We start from the raw sequence: 27,741 nt of genomic DNA, 5'->3' as shown, positions 1-27,741 counted from the left end.
TATAGTGCCTATCGTTAACAATACTGTGTTGTGCACTTCAAAATTTGTTAAGAAGGTAAATCTCATGTTAAGTGTTTTTACCACCAAAAAAGCGGGGGACACAAGGAAACTTTCGGAGGCAATGAATATACCTGTTATCTTGATTGTGGTGATGGTTTCATGAGTGTTTGCATATATCCAAACCCATCAAATCGCATACATTAAATACACACAGTTTTAAAGTTCTACCTCAACAAAACTGTTAAAAAAAATCCAAAACCTTTACAAAGGCCTCTGAGGCCCTGCACAATCTGGTCCTCTCACTAATGCTCTCACTTCTCCGACCGCTGCCCCCTGGCTGCAGCTGCACCGGCCTCCTCCTCTTCCTGGATCATGCCAGGCATACCCCTGCCTCTGGGCTTCTGCCCTTGTTATTCCCGCTGCCTGGGATACTCGTCCACCGAATATCCCAGACCTTCTTCAAGGTTTAATTCAAAAGTCCTCTGACCACCCTGATTAAATTTGTAAACACCTCTCACTTCCTATGCTCTGTACCCTGCTATATTTTTCTCCCAAGCACTTATCACCATAGAACACACTGTATTTTTTACTGTATATTTTACTTGCTTGTTGCTAGTGTAAGGGGATACGGCACAGGGGATTTCGCCTGTTGCTTTCACTTCTATATCTGTAGTGCCTAGAACAATGGTTGGTGCATACAATATAAATATGGCTGAATGAATGAATAGATAAACAAACACATAGAAGTTTGGTGTGGCCAGAATGGCTACAGCACATGATACATGCAGAGGCAGGAGCTGTGATGGGGAGAAATGTGAGGAATCCAGACACCTCACAGGAACAACATCACACAAAGCATATAACTCATTCCCACCCTTAACATCTGCCCCCCACCTCAGCTCAAGTTGACCCCCCTAGCTTGGAATGTCTCTGTTGTACTCACCTCCCTTCCCCATCGTGCAATGCCCCATCTCCCCACAGAGGCCCTTCTCATCCACTCTACTCAATACTGAACTCTTTGTTTTAAACTTCCACTGCATTCACTCAGCACCACACATTTTAGCTCTTTATGATTTTCTGAGTTGTTTTTATCTCCCCAGCTAAATTGCATGTGCCATCAGGGCAGGGCTCTGCCAAAGGGGTTGGCCACCAACCATGGCAGACTAAGCTCAGGACTCAGAGAAAGAATTCAGGTGGATGTGCATCAACTCCTCAAAAGGATGCAAAGTCTAGTTCAGATCACATCCAGACTCCTGGTTGCCACAAATCAACCCTTGAGAGTAACAGAGTTAATTATAATAAAGACTACCAACTAGTGATCATTTTCTATGTACCAGGCAATAGGTTAAATATTATCATATTTCACTCTCTCAAAGCCACTAGGTGCTTGTTACTAACATTATTCTTATTTTAGAAAAAAGAAAGCGAAGCACAGAGAGGTAACTGGACTTGAGCGAGATGATAGTGATAGGAATGGGTTTGGAGCGCAGTTCTGGCTCACTCCAAAGGCTGCGCTCCCAACCACCACTGTACTGCTTCCTAAACATGTAAATCGTTTCAGGGGATGTCAGCACACTACCACTGAGTCAAAAATAGAGGTCAGTTGGACTACAGAGCTAGACAGAAGAGACCGATGGCCCTGCCTCTGTGGATGTTATTATTGGCTAAGGCCACCTGTTTTTTTAAAGATTTTATTTATTGTTTGTTTTTAGAGAGAGGGGAAGGAAGAGAGAGAGGGAGAGAAACATGTATATGAGAGAGAAACATTGATTGGTTTCTTCTCACATGGGCCTTGATCAGACACCGAACATGCAACCCAGGCATGTGCCCTGACTGGAAATCAAACCAGTGACCTTTTGCTTTACAGTATGATGCCCAACCAACTGAGCCACACTGGACAGGGCTACAGCACTTATTTCCACAAGGCCACTTCCTCCACATAGCCCTTCCTGAGAGATACTCAGGCTGAGAGGGAGTACTTCCTCTCTGTACTCCCTTAAAACTTTCTGTACCTCTCTCAAGGCATCATTTGCATCTGCAGCATCATCCAGTTTTGTGTGCGTGTTATATCTCTGTGGCTACACTGAACACCCCTGAGTCTGACCAACCCCTGCAAAACTTACCACAGTCGGCACAAAATGGATCCTTGAAAGCAATCATGCTTTTTCAAATGCCTTTCTTTTTTTTCTGCTTGTAGAGATCTTTCCTAATCTTAACCTGAAAAACTCTTAATTATCTGCAAAGACCAGATCAAATGTCCCCTCCTTTGTGAAGCCTAATATAACTTTCCCAGGCAGGAGTAGCAGCTCCTTTCCCTGTGTTCCTAGAGCACTTTCTTCATCCCTTTACTGCATCATTTATACCACATTGCAGCTGTTATTTGCCCTCCTATGACAGTGTCTGGCACATATTAGGAACATGACACATGTTTATTGAATTAATGAATACACAAGTGACTTGTAGGTTCTTTCCTTTTCTCCCACACCACTTTGGGTGGAGGGAAGGAGTTCATGAGCCCAAAGAGAAGAGGTCCCTTGAATAGACGATTACCGGTTAATTTATTTGCAAATTACAAAGGCAGACTATGCCTGCAATTCTGATTTGACTTCCCATAGTCTTTGTTGTGAGTTTAGAGATCAAATTAAAGCCCCTCCAGCAGCTGCCTCCTACAGACTTCGGAGAGATGAAAGTGTCAACATGTCTCTGCAGCCACACCAGGAAACTTGCTGCCGAGAAAAATCAATTCTGATTATCATAAGAGCTGAGTGTGGGATGTTGTACTCAGGACCGTCTCCACTTTCCTGGAGCCACAGGGACCTGTCAGAGCCCCAGTGTCCCTGTTCAGCCTCCAGCCTCTTCTGTGTTACCCATCAGTCCCTCTGTAGAGAGACCCAGCTGATGTTCAGGTGGCAGGAAAAGCGCTGGAATGTGTTAGGAGCCCTCATGGAGAGCTCTTAGTAAAATCCTGTCTCTTTCTGGGCCTCAGCTGCTGTGATGAGCTCTAAATTCACAGGCTCATTGGCACCTAACAAGGTGACAGGTATTCTCAGAGGGCGGTGTGAGCCCAAGACACAGATCATGTTTGTTTCAGCCAGGTAGCACAGGATGTTCTCACTAGAGGAGAGGGAACTGGAGTTAGAGCCTTGAAGGGTAAGGAAAATTTATATTAGATCTTTTCTATGCTCTTAATAGAGGCTGTGGTAGTCAGAAAAAAAATGGCTCCCCTAAAGAGATCCAGATCTTAACCACCAGGACCTGTGAAAATGTTATCTTGCATGACAAAAGGGACTTTGCAAATGTGACTACATTAAGGTTTTGAGGTGGGGAGATTATCCCGGATTGTTCACCTGAGCTCAAGGTAATCGCAAATGTCCTGTGAAAGAAAGGCAAGAAGGTCAGGAAGAGAGAGGTTGGAAGGTGTTATATTTCTAACTTTGAAGATGGAAGAAAGGAATGCAGGAAGCCTCTAAAAGCTGGAAAAGGCAAGTAAAAGACTTTCTCCTAGAGTCTCCAGGAGGAATGCAGACGTACCAACACCTTGATTTTGGCTCAGAGAGACCCATTTTGAACTCTGACCTCCAGAAATGTAAGATCATATATATTGTTTTAAGACACTGAGTTTGTGGTCATTTGTAAGAACAGCCATAGAAAACTAATACAGATGCCCATCAGACAGCTGCCCGATCTGATGTAATAATCCACCATTATAAACTCTTAAAGTCTAGGGAAATGTCAGTCTCCCTTAATGTCCTAGTTTGCTTCAGTTAACCAAAACAAGAGAACCGTGGTACTCATTTTATCTCACCTCTGGAGTTAGAGGTAAATTCAGTCTCACCAGTTCCCGAAGAGCAGAGGATATGTGGTGTTCATGCTAATTTCTCTATCCCCAATGTCTGGCAGAGGCAATATTTGTTAAATGACTCTTGAGAGCCACCATCCTCCTCAGTCTAGGTTTCTAGTATGATTATCTTTCCCACATTCCTAAGCTCCATTATATCTAATTGTACTTTTATATCACTTCCTAAAGTACAGGTCTTTGAGATCCCCTGGTTTAATGTTCGCTAGTTGTAATATTATGAGTGACTCCAAAGTCATGTGGTGACCTAAAATTTCCTGGAGGCTGCACGGGGCGGGGTGGGGGGGTAAGGTCGTTGGCTGCTCAGTGAACCCAGCTGACTGGCCAACAGCCCCATCTCACCTGATCTGGCTCTCAGCTACTATTTACCTAGGAGATCGTTCTCATCGCTGTGGAATTCAAAATTCCCGAGAAATCTTTTAAGACTCCTTCTATTTTCCCAGCTCTCATCCTTCTGCTTAACCTCCCTTTGGAGTCCATGCTTACTTATATCTATCTCTTTAATTATAAAGAGTTATTGAAGAACAAATCCTCTTTTCCCCTCCATGAGGAAGACTCTTCATAGACAAAGAAATTTCTACTGGAGACATGGGTGAAATGCTTTGGCCTTAAATTAGTAAATCTGGGTCACATGGACTTTGACCTTGACTGCATATTGTTTGGACTAATTGCAGCTAGGGACTCCTGTCGCCCTGTGATTGGATTTGTATGTCTACTGACTCCAAAGTGAAGTATTAGCAGAGCCACTTCCTGGAAGACTTGAGCCATGTGCTGAGGCACATGATGAAAAAAAAAGCTGGTATGAATCCTAGCTTTTATCAGTAATAAGGCTGTCACATTACTCCCCATCTCTCTGACTCCTGCATTTGTCTGTCAGCTGATTCCAACCCATCAGTTAAGCTAGCCTTTTTTTTTTAAAGATTGTATTTATTTATTTTTAGAGAGGGAATGGAGGGAGAAAGAGAGAGAGAGAAACATCAATGTGCGGTTGCTGGGCGTCATGGCCTGCAACCCAGGCATGTACCCTGACTGGGAATCGAACCTGCGACACTTTGGTTTGCAACCTGTGCTCAATCCACTGAGCTATGCCAGCCAGGGCTAAAGCTAGCCTTTTAAATTGGGAAGAGCTGAGCCTGAGAACCCCAGCTGCAAGCCCGGGGATGAGACCTAAGTCACAGTTCAGTGATTCCTGAGCTCTGAGTCCTGGCGCCTGGGTTTGAAACAAGTCTATTATTTTCCTTCAGGACCCTTACCACTGATAAAGTTAGATTTTTTTTATTCATGTACTTAGTGTCTATCTCCCCTACTGGAGTGTACACTCCATGAGAGCAGGGAGGGTGTTTCCTTCCCTACAGCTAGCACAATGCCCGGCACAGAATGAGCACCAGGTAAATGCCTATTGAATGGTTGAAAGAATGAAGTTTACCTACTGGTTCTGCAGAAGTTACTTGACATCTCTGGCCTCAACCTCACCCTTTCTTTAAGGAGATAACTACCTCCCTATGTCAGGGGGAAGGTATGAAAAACACAAAGAATGATTTAAAACACATACAAGAAGAATTCACATGGCTGACAATACCAATCGTCCTTCTGATCTACTCAAGGCTTCACAGCTCTCCTTGGACTTTCCTTTCATTTATTCACTTGATCTTCACAACAACCCATGAGACAAGAAGAGCAAGACTTACCTTTTCCATTTGATAGTTGGAGGAAGGTAAGGGTCACTCCATATCACACAATAACTGCAGGGCAGATCCAGGAATAGAACCCAGGACCCAAAGTCCTAGGTCAGCTTAGTCCTTCTGCAGGTCCCAGATTCCACCCTTGACCAGCACCAGACACAATAGTCCCTGCAGTGGGCCCCATGTAGAGGTAATGAAAGGCCCTCTCTCGCTCTTGTCTTCCACAGGTCTCCAGGGGTTGCTTGGCAACCAGTACCCAGCAATAAGTGGCCTCTAGTCACGTTTGTTGCTGTGGAGCTTCCAAGTCTCCCTCCCTTTACAACTGTGCATGCTCTCACTCTCTATTAATAATATTTCTCCCCTACCCCCACCTCCCCACTAAGATTCTCTTCTCTGATCCACAATAATTAACCTACCAGGATAGAGAGGGAGCTCTCAGGAACCTATGTACTGAGGGACCCCAGAGAACAAGGCACTATCAATGCCTTCATCATCCAACATCCCCCAGAGATGACAGAAACTCTTTTTATGAATGGCCTTGCTCAATGATGCTCATAATCTTCTCTTCTCTCTCCACCTTCCACCCTGACAATGACTTTCTGAAACTTCCTGGGGGAGATCAAATGGGCTAGAGAAATTTAAATCAACAATTCATGCTGTGCTAGTGAGTCCCTGAATGCTGTTCCAGCACACCTAGAGCCACAGGTGGGAAACCTTGCAAGGGGCCAGTCCACACTTTGCATGTGGATCAAGAGCAGAGAAAGGAAGGAACCTAACATTTATTGCATTCCTAATATGTGCCTGGCACAATACTATGTTAACCCCAACAAGCTGGTGAGGATTTGCAGTTGAGGATATTATCTATTCATAGATGTGACTTACCACAGCTCACACTGCTTTAAAAAATCACAGAAATTTTGTTTATAAAAGTAAAATTTATGAGTAGATGTGTATTCCTCCCTCTCCCTATACAATTAATTGATCATCAAATTCCATAAATTCTAATCCTAAATCTCTCTCCCCATTTCCATCCATTACATCATTTCATCATTGTCTTAGTGTTATGTACCAAATGTTTATGTCCTCCCAAAATTCACATGTTAAAGCCCTAACCCCCAAATGTGGCTATATTTGGAGATGGGGCCTCTAAGGAAGTAATAAGGTTAGTTGAGGTCATAAGGGTGGGACCCTGATCTAATAGGATTAGTGTCCTTATAAGTTGAGAGAGAGCTCATTCTGTTTACATTTGTAAACACCAAGAAGAGTCCATGTGAGCACACAGCAAGAAGGCAGCTGTCTGCTCTCGCCAAACATCAACCCTTCTGGCACCTTGATCTTGGACTTTCAACTCCAGAACTGTGGGGAAATGAATGTCTGTTGTTTAGGCCATCTAATCTGTGGTATTTTGTTATGCTAGCTCAAGCCCTTGTAATTTACCCAAACCACTAGTCTGTTTGCCTCATTCCCACCTACCCTCCAAACTGAAACCACAGATTTTTCTAAAATGCAAATCTGACCTTGTTAAAACCCATCTATGGCTCCCCAATGTCTATGGTAGTAGTCTCCAAATTTATATCCCTATTAAGTAAGAAAAATTTAGGTACCGTACGATCTTTCTAAATTTACTTAACTTGTGTATTTCCTTAAATTATATATATATATTTAATACAAATGCTGTTAAAATATGTAAAGTGACATAAATAAGATTTAAATGTTTACATTTTAGTGTATTTATAAATAATAAGAAAACTTTTTTTTTGCAGCAAAGCACATATGTACACAAAAGGAAAAAAACCCTTTCCCAATTTTTTTTTTAGCAAGAAGTAATGTGATTGTCTATGTCAAATCTAATTAGACCCTCATTGGTTTTACCTCAAAACATGGCTGACCATGACCTTGTGCTAGGTGTCAGAGAAATATCAGTTCAGCCATTTTCTGCACTCATTTGGGCTCACTATAATTAGTACAGTGTTCAATCAGACATTTCTTTGCTGGACTCTTTTAAAGCCACAAATCCCTTGTGATGATTCATTTAGTTAAAATTAGGTAGTATGATCAATAAATCCACTTAACCAGGCACAGGAAAATGGCAAAAGCTCACAAGGGGCTAAAAATGAATGAAGAGTGAGGGAGCCACCGCTGCCAACCCCTTAGAAAGGCAGAATGTTCCTCCCTACCTGAAGACTTTTCGAGTATAGAATATGTGAACCTCTGAGGTGGAGATCAAATGAAGACATCTCTGTCAATCTACATAGTAAACACCAGAAAACATTTATCTTCATAGATAAAATAAACTCTAGTGGTTTCTTCAGCTCCCTAAGGAGTCGTCAGGCATCCACCCTCTGACTCATGGCAAGAACCTTCTGTTTGCTGTGCAAGGTCTCTCTAACCCCCAAGCTGCTGCTTGATGGCCTCTCTGGAAAATTTAACTGGGCGCCCCACCCCTGCTCTTTCACAGCCTTGCTCTAGTTAAACTGTCTTGCTGGCCATGACACGGATACCCTGTGCCCTCACCCCACTCTGTGCATTGGCTGCAAAGATGTCAGACAATATAAGTGGGACCACTTGGTACATATATAGATACTTAATAAATACTTATTGATTCTCACTATGAGGCAGTTAAACTAGATCAGTGATTCTTCAATTTTAGCCTGCCTCAAAGCCACCTAGAAGGCTTGTTATAACACATTATTGGACCATACCCCAGAGTTTCAGATTCAGTGGGTCTGAACAGGGGCCTGACAATTTGTATTTCTAACAAATTCCCAGGTGATGCTGATGCTGCTGATCAGGAGAGCACACTTCCAGAATCAATGAACTAAATGGTCTGTATAGCTTATGACATTTGTAATGATTGATGATTCCTCAATGCTTTTAATAGAGACAAAATGAACAAAAATAACTTTTATCTCTATATAAATTAATACTTAACATTGTCATACATGGAAATATGGGCTTACATAATTTAGAATCAGAAGATCTAAGCTAGAATACCACTTTATAGCTGTGTAGTCAACCTAAGGCAAGTTAATTATTATCTGAATCTGAATTATTTTCTTCTGTAAAATAGGTGTGTATTAAAATAATATCTACCTCTTGGGGTTAATTATAAGGTAATATTTTTTCAATCATTTTTTTAAGATTTTTATTTATTTTTAGACAGGGAAGGGAGGGAGAAAAAGAGAGAGAGAGAAACCTCAATGTGCGGTTGCTGGGGGTCATGGCCTGCAACCCAGGCATGTACCCTGAATGGGAATCGAACCTGCGACACTTTGGTTCGCAGCCTGCGCTCAATCCACTGAGCTATGCCAGCCAGGGCAGTTATAAGGTAATATTAATACATGAAAATAACTTGTAAAAAATATTGGATATAGAATATACCAATAAGATATATGTATAATGTATTAATTTACATTTAACAAGTTGAATAATACTTTGTTTTGAAAACTTTAAATTACAAATTTTCAAAATTTCTGATCTCAATGCTAATTCATTATTGAAAAGTGTATGATCTATATGTTGCTATATCATCTCAAATATGTATATATTTTATTAGTACCACTGGTAAATACCAATAATAGTAACTGTGATGGCCAGCTTCCAAGATGGTCCCCAACGATCCTCACCTCCCAATGATTCATACCGTTGTATAGTTTCCTCCTACATTAAATTAGTAACCAGTAGAATACTCTAAGGCTAAATAATAAGAGACATTGCCATTTCCTCTTTGGTTTCTTGGATCTCTCCCAGAGCTGGGGGAAGCCAGCTACCATGCCATGAAGACTCTTACGTAGCTCTGTGGAGAGAGCCACATACAAATGAACTAAGGCCTTCTGTTAACAGCCAGTACTATATATGAGTAAGCCACCTTTGAAGGGATCCTCCATCCTCACTCAAACCTGCTGATGACTGTTACCCAAGCCAACATCTGGCTGCAAGCTCATAAGAGGTCACAAGCAAGAAACTAAGCCACTCTCAAATGTTTAATTCACAGAAAGTACGTGGTAATGAATTTTTATTGTTGTTTTAAACCATCAAGTTTTGAAGTGATTTGTTATGCAGTGATAGAATATGGATACAATAGCTAACATTTATTGTACATTAACTATACTAAGCTCCCACAACCCTATGATGCAGAGGCTACTATAATCTCCAAAGAGGAAAGGGTGGCCCAGAGATGTTAAGTAATATAGTCAAGGTTCCAGGACTAGTAAGTGGCAGAACGAGAATTTGAATCAAGCTCTCTAACTTCAAAACCCAGATTCTCAGTCACTCATACAGACCAGGATAAGGCCTCTTGGATAATTAGGCAGCAGAAACAACAAAGCCCCCGGAGGAGAGCAAACTTATATAAAACCAGCAAGGGGCACTCCAGGGGCTAGCCAGTAACAGCATTAGTGCCTGATGCAGAAACACCTAGAAGCTCTAAACTGACCCCATCTGCCAGCCCTGGTACTAGCAGACTAGTCCCCTGTCAGAACAAACTTGCCCAAGATGCCCAGCACTCACCCAGATCTGCAGCTTTACTCGCTTCTCATGGCGGTAGACCGTCTTCACCTTGAAGTCGATGCCCACAGTGCTGACGAAGGCTGGGGTGAAGGTGTCATCAGCATAGCGGAAGAGGAAGGAGGTTTTGCCAACACTGCTGTTGCCGATGATGAGCAGTTTGAACATGTAGTCAAAATTCTGGTCGGAGGCATCTTTGACTCCAGCTTTACTATCAGTCACTGAAGCCATCTGCAGGAGAGACCTGTGGTCATGCAGGAACACATCTCTAGGGTTAACCTGAGTCACAAATATTTAATGGTCACTTTGTCATTTGTGCATTAATTCCCCACTCCAGCATTACTCAGGAAACACACGCTACTCAGATTCACCCTATCACTGCATCTATCCCAGTGTTGTCTCAGGGCTGGGGTGGAACTCAGCTCCTCCCATTCATTCCTTCAGCAAATATTTACTGAGAACGTTGCTCTGGATCAAACCCTGTGCTGGGCATGGGGAATTCAAATATGAGTCAGACATGGTGTCTGACCTCTAAGTGGCCACAGGTTAGAGTATAAACTACATAGACTCAGAGTAACAAAGCAGTAGGTAAGTGATAAGACAGAAGGAGGTCTTGGTTAAGGAAGCCCAAAAGAAGCATCTAATCCAACCTAGAAGAATGGTGGTCAAGGAGTCCCCTATAGGAGGCAGCTCCTGAGCTGAGTTTTAAGTGAAAAAAAAGTCAAAACAGCAAACACATGAACATGCTAAGAAAGGCCCAGTACAGGGTTGTCATTCCCATTTCAAACACTTTTATGGCTCCCCACAGCTCTGAAGATCAAGCCCAAACTGTTCAACTTGACAAACAACCAAATAACCAAAGAATAAACTCTCTAAGCCTCATCTTCCCTAAGTCTTCTCTCTACTGATCTGTGCTACTTTTATCCCAAATTACACACTTTACTCTAAATATGCAATTTTTTTTTGCTTTTGTCCCTTTAGACACATATTCTTTCTTTCTGCCTACACATTCTTCTCCTAATAAACTCCTACTCACCCTTGCAGCTCTAAGGAAGTCTCATCTACCCTGTGCACGGCAGAGGCATGCACTTCTGCCCCTACGCTCCCAGGGCACTTGAACAGTACTTGTATCATTTCAGAACTGTTTATTATTCCAGCTCCTCCTTTACACCACACATCTGGGACTGAATGTACTTCATTTCTGTCTCTCTAGCTTCTAGCACGAGTCCTAGTACATAATCAGCACTCAGTAAATGTGTGCTGAATTAATAAGAGTCACTTCACCACTCTGGGGACCAATCTCATCATCTGAAAAATGGGTAGAACAATTTCTGCCCTGCTTTTCTCACTGGGCTATTACAGGACTCAAACGAGATTACAAGGAGTAAGGCCTTAATAAACTGGGAAATCCCACACAGGTGTGAACATAAGTCATTATTACTCCAAATCCTTCAAAGCCTAGGTCCTTTGTTTACTTGTTTGTTCACTCACTCATTCACCAACTATTTATTACATGCCAGGCCTTCCCTGAGACCCCAGTCCTCTCAGACCTGCCACCATCCTCCCCTTTCCTAGAACATTTGGATCCGAACCCCATAATCCAGCACTTAGTCCCATAGCCTTTAATTGCTTTTTCTACATTTTACCAGCTGCAGGTACCTGCCTCTCCATCTGCAATCTCTTCTTATGTTCAGCACCTTGTACTCAAACAGGCTGGTAGTCAGGGGAGGGTAGGAAGACAGCCCTAATGTGGGATAATGTCCAGGGTGTCACTCTCTTTAGGAATTCCTGCTTTTTTCCCCAAAGGAAAAGAAAGAGATACTGGTGGATTTATCTCTCTGAGTCACTCCAGAGAGCTGTAAGGGCAAGGGGCTGACAAATGTAGAAGGTTTAAAGCTCTCTTGAAGGAAGGTCAGACAAATACATGGGATAATTTATTAGCAGCCCCTTAATAACACTTCCTTAAATATGCTGCCACTAGTCCCCAGTGACCTACAGCCTCACTTCCTCCATCAATCTGCCCCATGACAAGGCTCCCACGGCAGGTGTGGAACACATCCTGGATCCTCAGCAACTGAGTCATGGCATTGAGGAAGAAGAATGTAAGATTGGAGGGAAGCGTGCTTACACTGTCTCACAGCCCTAACTTTTCCATTTTCCATGGTACAAGGTGCAGAGTCTGCTTCGAGAATTGGCAATTCAAAAGAATTATGCTTTTTTTTTTACCTAAAACAAAGGAAGCAACCACAATGACCTCACTCTATCTTCTGCTTGACTGCCAGACATCTTTGTTTACAAGAGAGAAATTCAACTTTGAAAGTATATACTCACTGTAAAAAAAAAAAAGAAAAAAGCAAGGAGTATAAAAAAGAAAAAAATTAATTATTGGACATCCCATCCATTCAGAAACTGCCATTATTGTCCTTTTAAGTGTATTTCCTCCCTTGCTTTTTCATGCAATGAAATGCCATCTACTTAAAATTATATTTTATTATTTGTTAATTTAAAATGTAATACATACATTGAAAATAATTCAAACTTTTACTATTTGTAAGTACTCCTTTGTCACCATCTGCAGTTTGCATTATTTTCTTAATTTTTAGCATAAAAATAAGTAATATAAAAACTAAAGGTTTACAGTGGAAAAGCTCCCACCTCTGATTCCCAATCTCCAGCTTCTCTCCCAGGGGCAAACATGTTACCGATTCATGAACCCTTCAGAGATAGTCTTTGCATATGTAAGCATAGAGATCTGTTTATATTTTTATCTGTATATAATGATAACATACTATACATTCTAGTCTATATTTTCTTTGTATACTTTAATAACTAAGATCATATCTTCATTAGTTTTGTACTCTGCTCTTTTTCGCTTAACTTTATATCATAAATATTTTACTGAAACTTTAAAAACTCTTTATAAATATCAGTTTTTCTTTTTTAATTTTTAAATTATTATTCAATTATAGTTTTCCCATTTTTCCCCCATTACCCTCCCCTTCCCTATCCACATACATATCATTTCAACTGACTACATTGTATTCCACTCAAGGATGTGTTATATGACCAATCTTTATTGTTGCACATTTAAATTATTTTTCTGTTCTTAGTTATTATAAATTAAACCACAGTGACCATTTATTTACATAAATACTTATTCACTTTCCTATTTATTTCCTCAGGAGAGATCTTAGAAATGGAACTGCTGGTCAAAGAGTAACTTTACTAAAACACAGATTTGATCCATATCTCAATTTCATAGCCATTATCTTATTTTATCCTCTAAATAAACTTGAGAAATAAAACTGAAAAGACAGAAATTACTATTCCCATTTGATCAAGAAGGAAACTGAGAGCCAGAAATCAAGAGGATGTGCCCAAGCCTCACAGACAACAACGGAGACTAGACCTCGTGCCCTGCAGTGCTATGGGCACGTTCCAAATCCCTGCCCTACTCCTCTGCTGAATTCTTGGGCAAATCATTTGGCCTCTAAGCCACAGCATTTTTACCTTAAAACAGAAAAAATACTGCCTACTTCACAGAGCTATAGTACAAATAGAATGAGCAGTTACCATATGTAAATAGTCTGGCATAATTTCCTGGCCCCTGGGAGGCACTCAATAGATACTATTTCACTGGCCACTTTAATTTACTTCTGCAGTTCAATGTTGTTTAACTGCCCTCCCCCTGATCTGGGCTACATTATTTGAGCTTGTTTTACAATTAACTATATGCCTTTGTGTCTGGTAGAAGCTCAGTTGTATCCATCCTTACACCTGTCAATACCTGACCTATAGTAAATCCTTAGGGCATATTACTCCTTTCAATAAACACTTAGTGAGCATTTGCCATGTGCCAGACTATCAATGTAAATGTCATATTATTGCTCTTCATCTTTCTAATGCAGCTGTTTACACTCTTAGACTCCTGGAATTAGAAGGGATTTTGGAATGGCAGCTCTACCATAACAAAAAGCCTGGCTCTAGGTCCCCGCTTTCCCAGTAACTCAATGTATGAACTTGGGCAAGTCACTTAAACTCTGAGCTTCAGTGTCCTCATCTATGATATGATAATATTATCTACCTTGCAAGGCTGCCATGAGTTTTAAATAAGAAAGTATATGTTAGTGTGCTTTGTGTGTACACTGTGTGCAGAAAAATACATGTGTCCTTGTGTAGTATCAGCCTTTATTAGCTATGCCTGCCACAGGTGTGAGAGTGGGGAGGAAAGCAAAAGCTAAAAACAGTTTCAATTTCTGACCCCATCTACTCCCCTTCGTTTTACAGGTCAAAACTCGGGGCCCCATAAAGAGAAGTGATATGTCCAAAGTCACACAGCAAATCATGACCAGACCTTCTGTTATCTCAAGACTCTGAGACTGAACTGGATGTAGGGGGCAGGGGGAAACCAACAATTTTAGAGTGAGTAAAGAAGCATCCCCAGAGCCCCAAGAGTCTCTTTCCCTGCACTTGTCATGTTGTACTGTCAACCTCTGTTTATGTGCACACAGCACAGCTTTCCCAGTCAGTGGTATGAGAACAGGGAGAGGCGGAGGGCAGAGAGGTGCAGTGAGAAGGCACATTCAGATGTAAGCCCCTGAGGGGATCTTCTCAATATGAAGGCAGGGGCTACACAGACATGTGGAAGAGAGGTAAAAAGCATCCTCGCCAGCAGCCACCCGAGGCTTATCTGAGCAGACAGGTCACTGCACATGGCGCATGCAGAATCACTTGCAAGATAAGCATCAATCAAATCTTCCCTCTCTTTTGTGACAGTCACACAAATGATAGAGCCAGGTAGCTCACTGTCTCCGTGACAAGCAACATAGATGAAGGGCCAGGGACCATCTGGGAAGTCACTCCTGGTTCCTGGCTAGGGGAAAGAAGAAAATGGCTCCTCCAAGGGTAGGTGTGAAAAAATAAATGTATTTCATCTCATAAGCAGCAGAAATACACACCTAAGGAAGAAGCCAACTTCAGTCTGAAAAGAGTGGGGAGAGGAGAAGAGAGCCCTACAGTCTAGCAACAGAATATTAACTCAATACATGCAGTGACCAAATGAATAGATGAACTCTCTTGATGGAAAAAAGCACAAGATTGAGTCAAGAGACTTTGGTTGAGCACTCGCTCTACCAGCAATTGTACAACCTTAGATAAATCACACCCTAGGCCTCAGTTTCCTCATCTATATAAGAATTAATAAAATAACTTCCTGGCAAACTGTTGTAAGAATTAAAACCAGTCTATGGGAGAGTGCTTTAGAAAATGCTTAATTTTGTGTGTGTGTTTGTGTGTTTGTGTGCGTGTGTGTGTGTGCACGCGCTTTATGTTTTCTTTTCTACCAGGTCATCCAGGGTAGTGGAAATAGCTTGGGGTTCCAAATCAAACAAACTAGATTCAGTTTCCAGGACCATCACTAATTAGCTGTGAGACTGTGACAGGAAATTGTACATGACTAAAACACAGTTTTCTCATTTGTAAAAGCATTATTGGAAAGACTGTAGTCCATGCTGGCAAAGCACCTAAATAGTATATGACACATAGAAGGCTCAATGAATGTAATTCTGTCTTCCTATGGGGAATATTTATCAGTGAGGATAAAGAGGGAGTTGGGCATATGAGGACCTTGCTCTACTATATCAACCTCCTCCCTAAAGCCATACTCTACTAATTTGTCTGATTCAACCTTTCTTTCGATCATTCTCCACTGCCAACCCACCACCACTAGCCCATCCTACCTCTTCACTGTTTCCCCATAGAAACAGCATCATAATGGCCACCACTTTTTGAGCACCCACTAAATGCCAGACACTCCACTAGAGACTTTCAAAGCCCTCTATCTTGCATACAATAGAAGCTTGGAAACATTCACTTCCTTCTTTCTCCAGACTGGAGAGAGAGAGCCGTGGGTGTGACCACAGACAGAATGTAGGCACACCTGTGTAAAAACACCAGTGGCCTTTCCCTTTTGTACAGTGCTTTATGGTTTATGAAAGTTCTTTTACCCATATTATCATATTTGATCTTCACAACAATTCTTGGGGGTAGATGAGGACATTGAGGCAGTAGTACAACCACAGCTCAATTATTCATTCAATCAACATTCACTGAGCACATACTGTGAGCCAGGTCCAGTGCTGCACTCTGGGGAGATGAAGAGCAGCCATAGGAGTTCAAGCTAAGATGGGAAACCTTTTTAAACATACTCTACCGGTTACTGCTGCCCCCCTTCATATCACAATCCTTAAGGAAATGGAGATTTATTTCTTGGACTAGAGATCATCTTAGATTTTTGGCATCTCCCATACTGTTTTCTCTGATAGGAACATACTTCCTTCCACTGCTAGGTAAATCCTTCATGACTAGAAGTCTTCCCTGACCCATCGACCTCTAGGGAAACGTCTCTCCTCTGGCTAAAACAGATCACCAGGCCTTCCTATCACCATGGACAGGGTTTTTCAGGGACTTCCATTGTCTTCCACCCTTCATAGGCACTGAACAGGTGGGCCTTCACCTGTGCGTGCGCGTGCACACACACACACACACACACACACACACACACACATCTAGCTCATTCTATCTCCCACCCCTTTCCTTCTAGAATCTGAGAAATTGGGATGGAAGAGCCTGTCTTCCTCCACATCTCTGTTAGCTTCCAGTGCCTGCTGCTGCCCTGCCCGCCCTAAAATCTCTTCTCACACTTGGACTCCAAAACAGGGTCAGCCTGTGGATGAATTTTTTTCTGTCCATGATTCTCTTCTTGTCTCTGATCCCAGGTGCCAGTGTAATAGGGTCCAGTGCCTGCACCTTCTTCCCATCCTTCTGAGGAGCTAAGACACTGCCAGCGCCTGGGTGACCACGGACTCCATTCTGGGCCCCGTCATCTTTCCGCAGCCTACATCCCTAGCCTGACCTAAGGCGCCCACCTCCCTAAACTCTCCAAGTTCCCTAGCAGTTCCTCCCCTCAGCCGGCAGACCCCTGCCCTATTCCAGTGCTCTCCACGGTCCACCTCTGGCCAGGACTCCGGCGCCCGGTGCCCACATCCAAGGCCGCTGCCTTCTCCCCGGATCAGCTCCCCGCCCCTGCCTCCGCGGGCCCGGCAGACCCACTCGAGGTCCCACCTTCCCATTCTTCCAAGCTTTCCACCTCCAAGCCCAACCTTCGCCCCTACTCAGGTTACCCGCCGTGCAGGTACCCAGCTGGGCTCCGGCTCCGCGTCCTTTCCGCACCCAGCTCTCCACACTCAAATCCCCAGTCCCCGACCAGCAAGCCCGCTGCTGCCCAGCGCCCCTTCCCCTCGTCACCTCGCTCCTCTCCGGTTCGAAACGAGCCCCGCCGGCCAGTCCCCTCGCCGCAGCTCGCCACCTCCACGCCACCCCTTGCCCTCTCTCCTCTCAGTCCTCCGCGTTAGCTGCCCCTTCACCACCCTCCGGGGCCAGGTGCCCTCTGCCCGCGCGCCCCGCTCGGCTCCCTCCTCTATCTCCCCGCCCCCATCGCCCTCCGTTTCCCCCCCACTGCGCTCCCGCGGCCGCCCCCCATTTCCCCAGCCCCGCGCCCCCTTTCTTGCTCCCGCACTCCCGCTGCCCTCGGGGCTCCCGGGGCGGCCCTCAGGGTCCGGGTAGACCCTCCCTCGGCGCCCCCGCCCCAGGCTACGCGCCCCTTCCTGCCGCGGTGCCCCCTCCTTAGCGGCCTCTCCCGAGCCCCTTCTCCTCGGTGTGCCCCCCGCTGCCCTGCGTTCCTTCTCGGCCAGTGCCCGCTCTCGGTCCCCAGCGCCCGCGCCACGGAGCGGTCCCCGGTCCTCCCCCGGCGGGGCGCCGCCGGGGCCGCGCCCCTTACCTGGGACTCCGGGAGCTGGAAAGCAGCTCGCTCCCCAACGGCGCAGCGGGCGGCGGCGGCGGCGGCGGCGGCGGCGGGCGGCGGGGGATCTGCTCGGTTCTCGAGGCAGGCTGGCGCCGAGCCCTGCGGGTCCGCTCCGGTTCCCGCCGCAGCGACTTCGGGCTTCGGCTACGGCTACAGCCGCGGCCGCGGCCGGCCCCGCCCAGGCCCCGCCCAGGGGCGGGGTCCGTGTTAGCCCCGCCCCAGCCCCCGCTGCCTACAGGTGTCGGGAATCCACGCATCCTGGGGACCCTGAGCTCCTCAATATCTGGGCGATTGTCGTGATTTATCTTAATTCCCACACCTCGTTCCACAGACTGAACTTACTACCATGATCAGAGAGTTTTGATGATAATGTAGGTGATGATGGGTACCGAGATTTGCCATTCCCAAAGCACTTTCCTGCCCTTTATATCGCTTCATCCTCACTAAAGCCTAGGGAGAGACGCAGAATCTGGACTGCTAACTACAAGAGGAAGCTCAGCCAGAAACCTGGACATCGTCCTCTACCCTATTCCCTACATCCCATCAGTCTGATAATTACACCTCTTTAACATAAACTACCTATCTCTCTTCCCTTCCTCTCTGTATCCACTGTCCTCACCCCGATTCAGGCCTCATCACTTCTTACCTGAACTAACACAACAGCCTTCTAAATGTGTCTCCCTGCCTCCACTCTCCAGTCCCTCCTCTACACCAGCAGCTTGAATAATCATTCTAAATGTCACCATGTTACCATCCACCTGATTCAAAAAACAAACAAATGAAACAAAAAACCAAAACTTTCAATGGCTCCCCATTACCAGAAGCAGCCTAAAGTGCAGAAAGTATTCTTCCCTGGTCATTAGGAAATCCTGACTCCACCAGAGAAGGCAAGTATAGGAGGTAATCAGCCCTGTGTCTGCCCATCCTGACAGGGACTCAAGTCTTCCCGAGGTCACAGGAGCCAGCTGCCAGCTTGGTTTTAGAATCATTGTCCTTTCCCACACTCTTCCCCCATCCCAAATCTCAGAGGTCTGAACTGGACAGCAAAAACAATTTTTTGCCCAAGTTCCATTATGGACCTATCTACAATTTGCCTCTCCAGTTTGGGGAGCCTCCCAACTGACAGCCCCTCTGGTGATCTTGACTTCTCTGTCAGAATAATCCTTGCACTGTGCTGAGCTTCTCAAGCCCCTCCCTCTCACTCACCTTCCCACTGTCCAGCTCCTGGCAGCCCTTTCCACTGTGCCCTCTCGAATCCTGTTCCTTTGTCAGCAGACTCTCCTACATCCTCTGCTGCTTCAGAGAGTACTCAGATTACTTCTTTGCCTTTATCGAAACGTTACCCTCCTCCAGGATTTCTCCTGTAGCCCCTGCAAGAGGGCTTCTCACTCTTCCACTCCCCTCACATCATAGAACCAGGAAGTGGGGGCAGCACTGCCACTCCCATGCTTGTAAAAAATTCCTTCTTTGCTGTCCAACCATATCTCCTTCTATGCCTCCCCATCAAAGACATCAGTTATGCCCAATTGCTTCTTGAGCATTGGTGATTTCAGGCCCTGGCTCCGGAACATCCTCATTAGCCCCTGTCCTGCCATCCTCCTGCTGACTTCAGTAGCCGTGTGGCTTCCTGATCCCTCAGTCCTTGGTCCCCTCTTTACATAACCTCAGCCACTGGCTCCCATGGTCACACTCTGAACTCTGTAATCACCCAGAACTAGTGCCTCTGTGATCTTTAAATCAAACATCCTATACTGCTGGTTCCCTCACTCCCTTTCTCCTACAAGCCCGTAGTTTCCTCATGTCAAAATGGGTGTGATGATAATGATTATTCATTCTTCACAGGAATAATGAGATAATATATAAAACCTTCCTTTTATAGTAGCAAAACAATATAAGAACAGATGGCCTTGTGTTTATATAGCCTCAGGTCTTCTGATTACTTTCTCCTCTTTCCCCTGAAAGGCCATATATTAAAATGGAATGAGCATAGACTTGGGACCAGACAGATTTGGTTCTACCATTTGCTTGCTGTGTGAGCTTATGTAAACTACCTAATTTTTCTGACACAGGCACCTAATTCTCATTTGTAGAAATAGCAATAGTGAAAGCTAGCTCCCAGGGTCAGTGTGAAGATCAAATAAGTAAATAAGATAATGACTAGCAGCACATGACAGAGTGCCAGGCACACAGTAAGCACTCAATAAATAGGAAACACTGTCGTTATTATAACAGAAACAGTGCTATTTTTAACCACAACTACCTTCTGTGAAGGATAGACCCTAAAGCACAGAAGACCCTTTGTCCTACTTAGGGCCTTGAGGAGTGTGAATATGTGAGTGGGGGAGAAGGGGAGGAACACTAAATTGCTCTGTGTAAAGAAAAGGAGGACAATTTCGGATTCACTTGGCAGAATGGAAGGGAGAGGTAATAAAGAGAGCTAGGAGGGGGAAAGGAGAATGACAAGGAAAAACGCCAGTGTCAGGTAGGGGCTACATGGGTAAAGGGTCAGGAGAAACCCTCCCTTGGCAGGCGGACAAAGGGGTGTTTAAACACCGGAATGCATAAGAGATTGTTTATCACACACCTAATATATGGTTTTCTTGCCTTCAGGAATCCAGCAAAGGCCTTTACAGTCAGGAGTGCTTTCTGAGACAGGGGAGCTGTGAGAGTGAGAAAGCAAAGTGAGCGGGGGACTTTGTTTTTCTGAGTTGAAAAAGACTAGCTGCAGAGACTATGAGAGCACAAGCCCTACTGAAATCGGCAGAAATCTCCTGGAGGGCTTCAAACTTACAAGGGTCATAAAATGTGAGATCTGGGCTTCAGTCCCATTGCATTTAGATCTTAAACGGGCAGAGAGGCCACAATTGGATGTATCATTTATGCCCCAGTAGCCACATCCCTGCTGACTAGCAGAGGACCACCAGAGGGAAGAATAAGACACATCTAATTATATTAGACTTTCTTCACTTCCAATTCCAAATGCCCGACTAAGAGTAGCAAGAAAGATAAAATTCTACCTTTTCCCTTGGGTCACATTGGTTAACAATTACAATCACTAAGACCTTAAAATACACTGGGTTCATTTACATCTTTTACCTCATTTAGTCTGCAATACAATCAAGCAAAGTATTGATTGTCATCCCCTTTTTGTAAATGAAGAAACAGAAGTCAGAAAGTTTAAGTGGCTTGTCAAGGTTATATATCTGGTAAATAACAGAACCAGATACCTTGTCTCCCTGACTCCAGTTCCAGGGTTCTTTCAATTAGAACCCAGAATTATGGTTGCTCAATGAACACCGTTGTGATTATGAGTCCTACAAATCAAATTCCTTTAAAACTTTTTTAGTTGCTGGAACAATCAATCTTCTCTAGCTCCTGGTTTTTACATGAAATAAAAAAAAATTGGTGCTTTTTATTGAACAAGAATCAGTCACTTAGAAAAGGTAATAGTATAAGTGTGGATGTCATTTGAAATGCTCAGGTCTTCACGAGGTTCAAATCTATACTCCAGTGTGAGTCCCTCATGGCCATCTAGGAACTGAGAAGTGTTGACAGGTCAAATGTTTTCATCTGATCCCATCAGTGGGTTGTCTCATGCAATGGGGGAGCTGGAGAAGGTGCTGCAAGGTCACCAAAATCTGAGAAGCAGCTCTAGAAACATAGGGTTCAGTGAGAGGAGTGGTGGAAGACAGAACTGGAAGGAGAGGCAAGGCCAGATGGTCTAAGGCCTCTTAGACCATCATTAGAGATTTGGGAATTTACACCACGAGCAAAAGGTTTTAAACAATGGAGTAACATGTTTACATATGCACATAAGTAAAATAGCTCTAACTGTGGTATGACGGATTAGATGAGAAGGGTAGGGAGTAGAGGGACAGGAGATAGGGAACACAGAGAGTGCTGTAATAATCCAGGTGAGAGATGAAGAGAATCAGAACTCATGTCATAGCATCAGGAGAAGTGGAAAGCAGAGGGATTTGATATGTATTGAGGAAGTAAAATTCCCTGGACTTAGTGACAGATTAAATGTGAGATATGAGAGAAAGGGAATTGGCATAAGTGACCAGGTAGACAGTGAAGCCATTTACTGAAAACACTTGCTGCCTAACAAACCACCCCACCCAAAAATCAGTGGCTTAAAACTACAACAATTTCTTACTCCTTACAGTTCTGGTAGTGGCTGAATAGGTCCACCTGCCAATTTTATCTGAGATCACTCACAAGCAACACTCAGCTGGAAGGTCATCTGGACTGGGAGGTCTCAGAGGGCCTCACTCATAGGTCTGGCAGTTGGTGCCAGTTGAGGGCTGGATGCCATGGCTCTTTTCCATGCTCTAACCCACCAATAGGCTGGACCAGCTTACATGGTGGTCCTTGGGCAGTGTTCCAAGAGGGTGAATGCAGAAAATACCATCTCTTTTGGCCTAGCCTCAGAAATTGCATGACATCACACGTACTTTATTCTATTGGCCAAATCAAGTCCTATGTCCAGCTCAGACTGAAAAGGGTAGAGAAATATACTCCACCTCTGACTGGGAAGAAGAGCGAAGCTACATCACAGAGGGGCATGGACCCAAGGAAGGAAGAAATCTACGGTCTTTAACCAGTCTCTCACAGGAGTGGGAATAGATTTGGATAATAAGAAAAAATAATGACTATCCTAATGCCATTTAATTTACAAATCATTTCTTCTTTCTCTGTGCTTCAGTTTCTTCCTTTGTTAAATAAATGAATGGGAAGGTCCATTCTCTTCCCACCTGCATCAGTTAATGAGGTGAAACTGGTTAAAATGCACACTGAGGACACTGTCAATCACCAGGGCACACTGCTGTCAGCAGGGGGGAGTCTGAGACACACAGAGGGAAACATGCAATGTATGAATAGCTAGAAGTCAGATACCACCCATCACCCCTCCCCCTCCCTCATCCACTCTGCAGATGCTTCACTGAAGCCAATCCATTCTATCTTCCAAGAGCTCTCCATTCTATCCCTTCCTCTCCATTCGTGTCATAGCCTCCTTACAATCCTATCATGATAGGATAGGACTCTTCCTAAACCCAGCTTAAAAATCCCTCATTTTGCCCTTGAAAGCCCATCTCTTTATTAATACACACATATGGCTCCTTATGGTCTGGCTCCACCCACACTATAGCCTCATTACTGGACACTTCCCCATCATGCCCTGAGCTCCAACATTAAACTAATTGCAGTTCCCTGAATGTGACTTGCTCCATAACATCTCCATGAATTTGCATAAGTTTCTTTCACACGGAATGCCATTCATTCATTCATTCATTCATTCACTTACCCACACAGCAAATATCTCCTGAGCACCTACTACACATGGGGTGAATAACAAATGGTCCTTGATCCAAAGTCCTCATTGTCTACTGCAGGATAGCAGGTGCTAAAATCTATTAGTCTGAGCTCTACAAGGACAAAGGCCACAACTATCCAATACAGAGCCTCCTGAATCATTCTTACAAGGAGTCAGAGGATATTTGCTGAATAAATAGGCATTAAATATTTACAAAGGATTTCTTACATTCACCATATCATTTAATTTTCACAATAAACCTAAGAAGCAGGGACTGGCCCTGGCTTGTGTAGCTCAGTGGATTGAGTGCAGGCTGCGAACTAAAGCATCGCAGGTTTGATTCCCAGTCAGGGCACATGCCTGGGTTGCAGGCCATGGCCCCCAGCAACAGCACATTGATGTTTCTCTCTCTTTCTCCCTCCCTTCCATCTCTAAAAATAAATAAATAAAATCTTAAAAACAAACAAACAAACAAAAAGAAGCAGGGACTGATTCATACCACCTTAGATGTGAGGAAGAAATAATTAACCCATGGTTTCTTAACTACTGAAAATAGAATAAGCCAGGACTAAAATCAGTGATATTAATGTATTTGGCAAGATATGGCTGTGTTCCTCACTGTGGAACATGTCAGCAAGGAGCCTGGTAGGCCAGGCACCATGCTGGCATGCAGGTCGTGGGGTACAGAGAGACTTAGGCTGAGTGTTTAAGGAAAAGCAGGAGTTAAACTCATGGAGAAGCAACCCAGGCAAATGGACCAGCATGAGAAAAGGCCCAAAGGTGTGAAATGATAAGAAATCTTCAGAGAACTTCAGGGGCTATGAATCTTTGAAGCATCGATGTGTGATGGGCACAGTATAGGCGATGAGTGAGGTGGGAAGGTTAAGTCAAAGCCAGAGGTTAGCCAGGACCTGGGAGGCCATGCTAAGGATGATTAAGACAATGTGGGGCTGTTATAGAGCTTTATCCAGGAGGAGGCTTCACCAAATTCATGCTTTAGACAGATCTAAGCTTGCACAATGGTAGATAGACTGAGGGTTCCAAGATACAGGGGACAGGGAGACCAGAAAAAAAGTCTGGCGCAGGGACTTACAAAGAGATCATGAGATCTTAGCTGGGAGATGCTGTGGAATATTAAAGGGATGAGAAGGACAAGATTTGATGACTGCTGAGCTCTGCATGGGGAGAAAGGAAATTGATGTAACTAGGAGAGATTTCTGATTTGGGTGGTTACCATTTTCTATAAGAAAGAGAACAGAAGATAGCCATGGGTAAAGTGGGATCCAGAAGAAGGGCACAGAACCCAGTGGTAAAAGCAGCAACTGAGTTGGAAATGAGTAGCCATAATTGTCTTCACTTATTGTATTTGAATTTAAGCAAGCCTACTAGCATCTTAGGCCTCTCCCACAGATCCTAGAAGCAGAATCTAGCCCTGTCAAGCAACTTGTCTCTACTTCTCTATCCCTCTGAGCCTCCCTTTCCACAGTTATTAGAGAAAATGCCCAGTCCATAATTTAACACTGACAATGACTGGACAGCACCCTGTTATCAAGGTTTTAGTTCAAAACTTGAGGATCCAAAGAAACCTCGATTCAGCCCTCCCTGACCAATCCAACATGGGAGACCCCCTACTCACTTTCATAGATAGGGAGACGGACTCTTCCAGGGTAGACTGCTTTGTTTTGGGGAACTCTTATTCTTAGGAAAGTCTTTGCTGAATTCTGCCTGCTTGTAGCTTTCACCCTCTGGTCCTAGTTCTTCAGTGTTATGTCACTCATTCATTCAGTCCACAAAGATTTGTTGATCACTTACTGTGAGAACATTTAGCAGTATTCTGGGCACAAGTGTACACAAACATGAATGAAACAGACAGAATCTCTGGTCACACAGAGGTTATGAATACTAGGAGGGGAGAGAAATGAGTAAACAAAATATACAAGATGATTTCAGTTAGTGATGAGCACACTTAAGGAAATATTCTAAGATTATGAGACATAAAGACTAGGAGAAGGGGCTGTCTTAGAACGATTAATCAGGGAATGTTTCTTGAAGGAAGTGACATTTGAGACCTGATGGAGAGGACTCAGCCTATTTTAAAGATGAGGCACTTAAGGAACAGAGAGGACAGGCGATTCTCCCAGGGTGAGTACATAGTTAAATGACCAATTCTAACACCTCCCCCTCTTGCAGGGTGTTTATGCATCAGTGGCATGGGCAAAATCATGGTCTGTGGTCAGGGGTCCTCGTGTCCATGAGCTCACCCTGGGCACCACATTTCTCATTGGTCTCCTCAGTTATCACTCACCACTGACCAGTCCCCTGTTTGGACCATTTCTGTTAAATAAGGGAATTGAATAAAACTAAACTCCAAGGCTTCCTAAGGTAAACCAGTGTGGAATAATAAAAAAGACATAAGCTTTGGAATCAGAGGTTTGGGTTCAAATATAGATTTCACCATTTGCTAGTTAAATGATTGAATTTCTCTTGATCACACAGGCTGCTCATCTGTAAAATGGAGATAAGAATTATTTCACTGGCTCTTTGAGTTACATTAAAAGTGATAATGTATGTAAAATGTGTGGTGCATAATAGGATATTCAAAAACATCAGCTACTTTAAGAGATCAGATAGCTCTTAACGAAGTTCATCATGCTTGCCAATGGTTTCCCACTTCAAATACATGCCCAGGAAACTAAAGAACATCTCCCACTCACTTAGGATCTATAACTTGGGCTGCCTTTCTAATTTTGGAAAAAGTCTCCCACTTGTCTCCTATTTTGCTTTTCTCACAGGGCGTGCTGAGGCTAAGTTGGCCCAGTGACCCTTTGCAAAGGTTTGGTCTTATACTCCACCTTGTGTTCTAAATGGGAACTGCATCCTCTCAGAACTGACCAGTAGCTATGGTGCTGAAATTCGCCTGAAAGGACGGTAACTAACATTCCGTTTTATTTATACACCACACTGTTCATCCATTGACAGACGCTTGAGTTGCTTCCACTTGTTGGCTATTGTGAAAAATGCTGCTATAAACATGGGTGTGCAAATATCTATTCCAGTCCCTGCATTCAATTCTTTGGGGGGTATACTTAGAAGTGGAATTGATGGAATATATGCTAATTGTTGTTTGTTTGTTTGTTTTTTAGGAATGCTGAAAATTTTGGGGACAATGAAGATCTGGATACCAGTTCACTAGTTTCTGTGTTCAGGTATCTCTTGTAGAGTCTTTATGTTTCCCAGATTGAAAACTCCTGTTCTGAGTTACACCTTGAAACACAAAAAAGGTAAAGCAAGTGTGATGGAAAAAAACAAAAGAAAAAAACCCATGAATTTGGAGTAAGATAGGGGTGGCTAGAAAACAATATTTATTCTGGAAACTGAAGGTAAACCACTTCCATTTCCAAAGTTTCCTCTTCCATAAAATGAGGCTAATAATACCCATCCCGTAGGACCACTGATGGAATATAGAGAATAGATGCAAAGAACCTACCACAGAATGGGACAGTTCACTTGGATGTACATTGTTTGGGGACCTTGGTGCACAAAACAGAGGAACAGCCGCTGCTGTAGAAGAGCATAGCTGCCTGGTGACAGCCACAGATGTGCAAATAGGTAACTACAGTATGTGGTGTGAAGCCAAGAAAAATGTATCAGGGGAGGGACATTTTATCCTTATGAGAAAAGTCAGGAAAGACTCTGGAAGAGGTTGCTCAAACTGTGAAGGATGAGTAAAAAGTTTTAGGCAAAGGATGCTAGCCAAGCAAAGACACAAAAGCATAAAAGCACGTTGTGAGCAGAACTTGAAACAACTTGGTATCACAACACAAAATGCAAAAGACATGGATGGGAATAAATGAGGTTGATGAAGTAGGCAGCTTCTTCGTAAAGGCCTTGACTTTATCCTGTGCCTTAGTGACACGGACACCGGCCTGCAGTGTCCGTGGCATTATGGATGAGACAAGATACATTCACATGGACTACTGAGTCCTGTGGAGAAGGGATAGCACGGCTACTCTCTCAAGGGGAGAGCGCCTCAGAGCGGCCTGACCACTCTCTCAAGAGGAGAGAGCACTGACCTTTGCCTTGACAGGCTCTTATTGGCTGCCTAACAGCATACATCAAAGAAAGTTTTCATTCATTACACTTAGGTTTGCTTTAGGTAATTACTTTTTACAGATAGCAACAGAAGGGATGTTACTGATTACTTCTTACAGATTAACAAGGAAAAAATGATGCGAATACAAGGGAATGATAAAAGTAACAGGTCTGGTTACACTTTAATCCTTGGGAGAATTAGCACAGACTTCAGGAAGTTACTTTAAAGATATGCAGTAAGCGTTTGTTGCCTGAACTCAGGGTGAGAGTCTTAGCAAGAGCAAGTCACAAAGGAGACTAGGTATAATGAAGGCCTGATTTCCCACAGAACTTCTTTGAGGACGTAGTCCTGAGTGCCAACTCGCTCCCCACTGGTTTTCCATGTGGGTACCGAGCTACATTTCCATGTCTCGAAAAACGGTTTCAT

General features: G+C 43.8%; 1 protein-coding gene across 4 annotated transcripts in view; it reads right to left on the bottom strand.

The window, feature by feature from the left end:
* Positions 1 to 18,058, bottom strand: part of RAB3B (RAB3B, member RAS oncogene family) — a 75,302-nt gene extending 57,244 nt beyond the window's left edge. For 2 of the 4 annotated variants that reach the window (XM_045857872.1, XM_045857863.1), the window contains exons 1-2: positions 17,882 to 18,015; positions 10,048 to 10,275 (exon numbers count right to left, since the gene is read on the bottom strand). In XM_045857872.1, coding sequence (XP_045713828.1) covers positions 10,048 to 10,275 — 228 coding nt within the window. In that variant the 5' untranslated portion in view covers positions 17,882 to 18,015. Of the gene's footprint in view, positions 1 to 10,047; positions 10,289 to 17,881 lie in introns of all 4 variants that reach the window. The other 2 variants (XM_045857879.1, XM_045857888.1) reach the window with 2 other exon arrangements.
* Positions 18,059 to 27,741: the final 9,683 nt, after the last annotated feature.

Source organism: Phyllostomus hastatus, unplaced genomic scaffold (assembly GCF_019186645.2).
Source record: "Phyllostomus hastatus isolate PE091 unplaced genomic scaffold, TTU_PhHast_1.1 phas_contig_147, whole genome shotgun sequence".
In the NCBI taxonomy this organism is placed as follows: Eukaryota; Metazoa; Chordata; class Mammalia; order Chiroptera; family Phyllostomidae; genus Phyllostomus; species Phyllostomus hastatus.
This window is presented reverse-complemented; position numbering and strand designations above follow the sequence as displayed.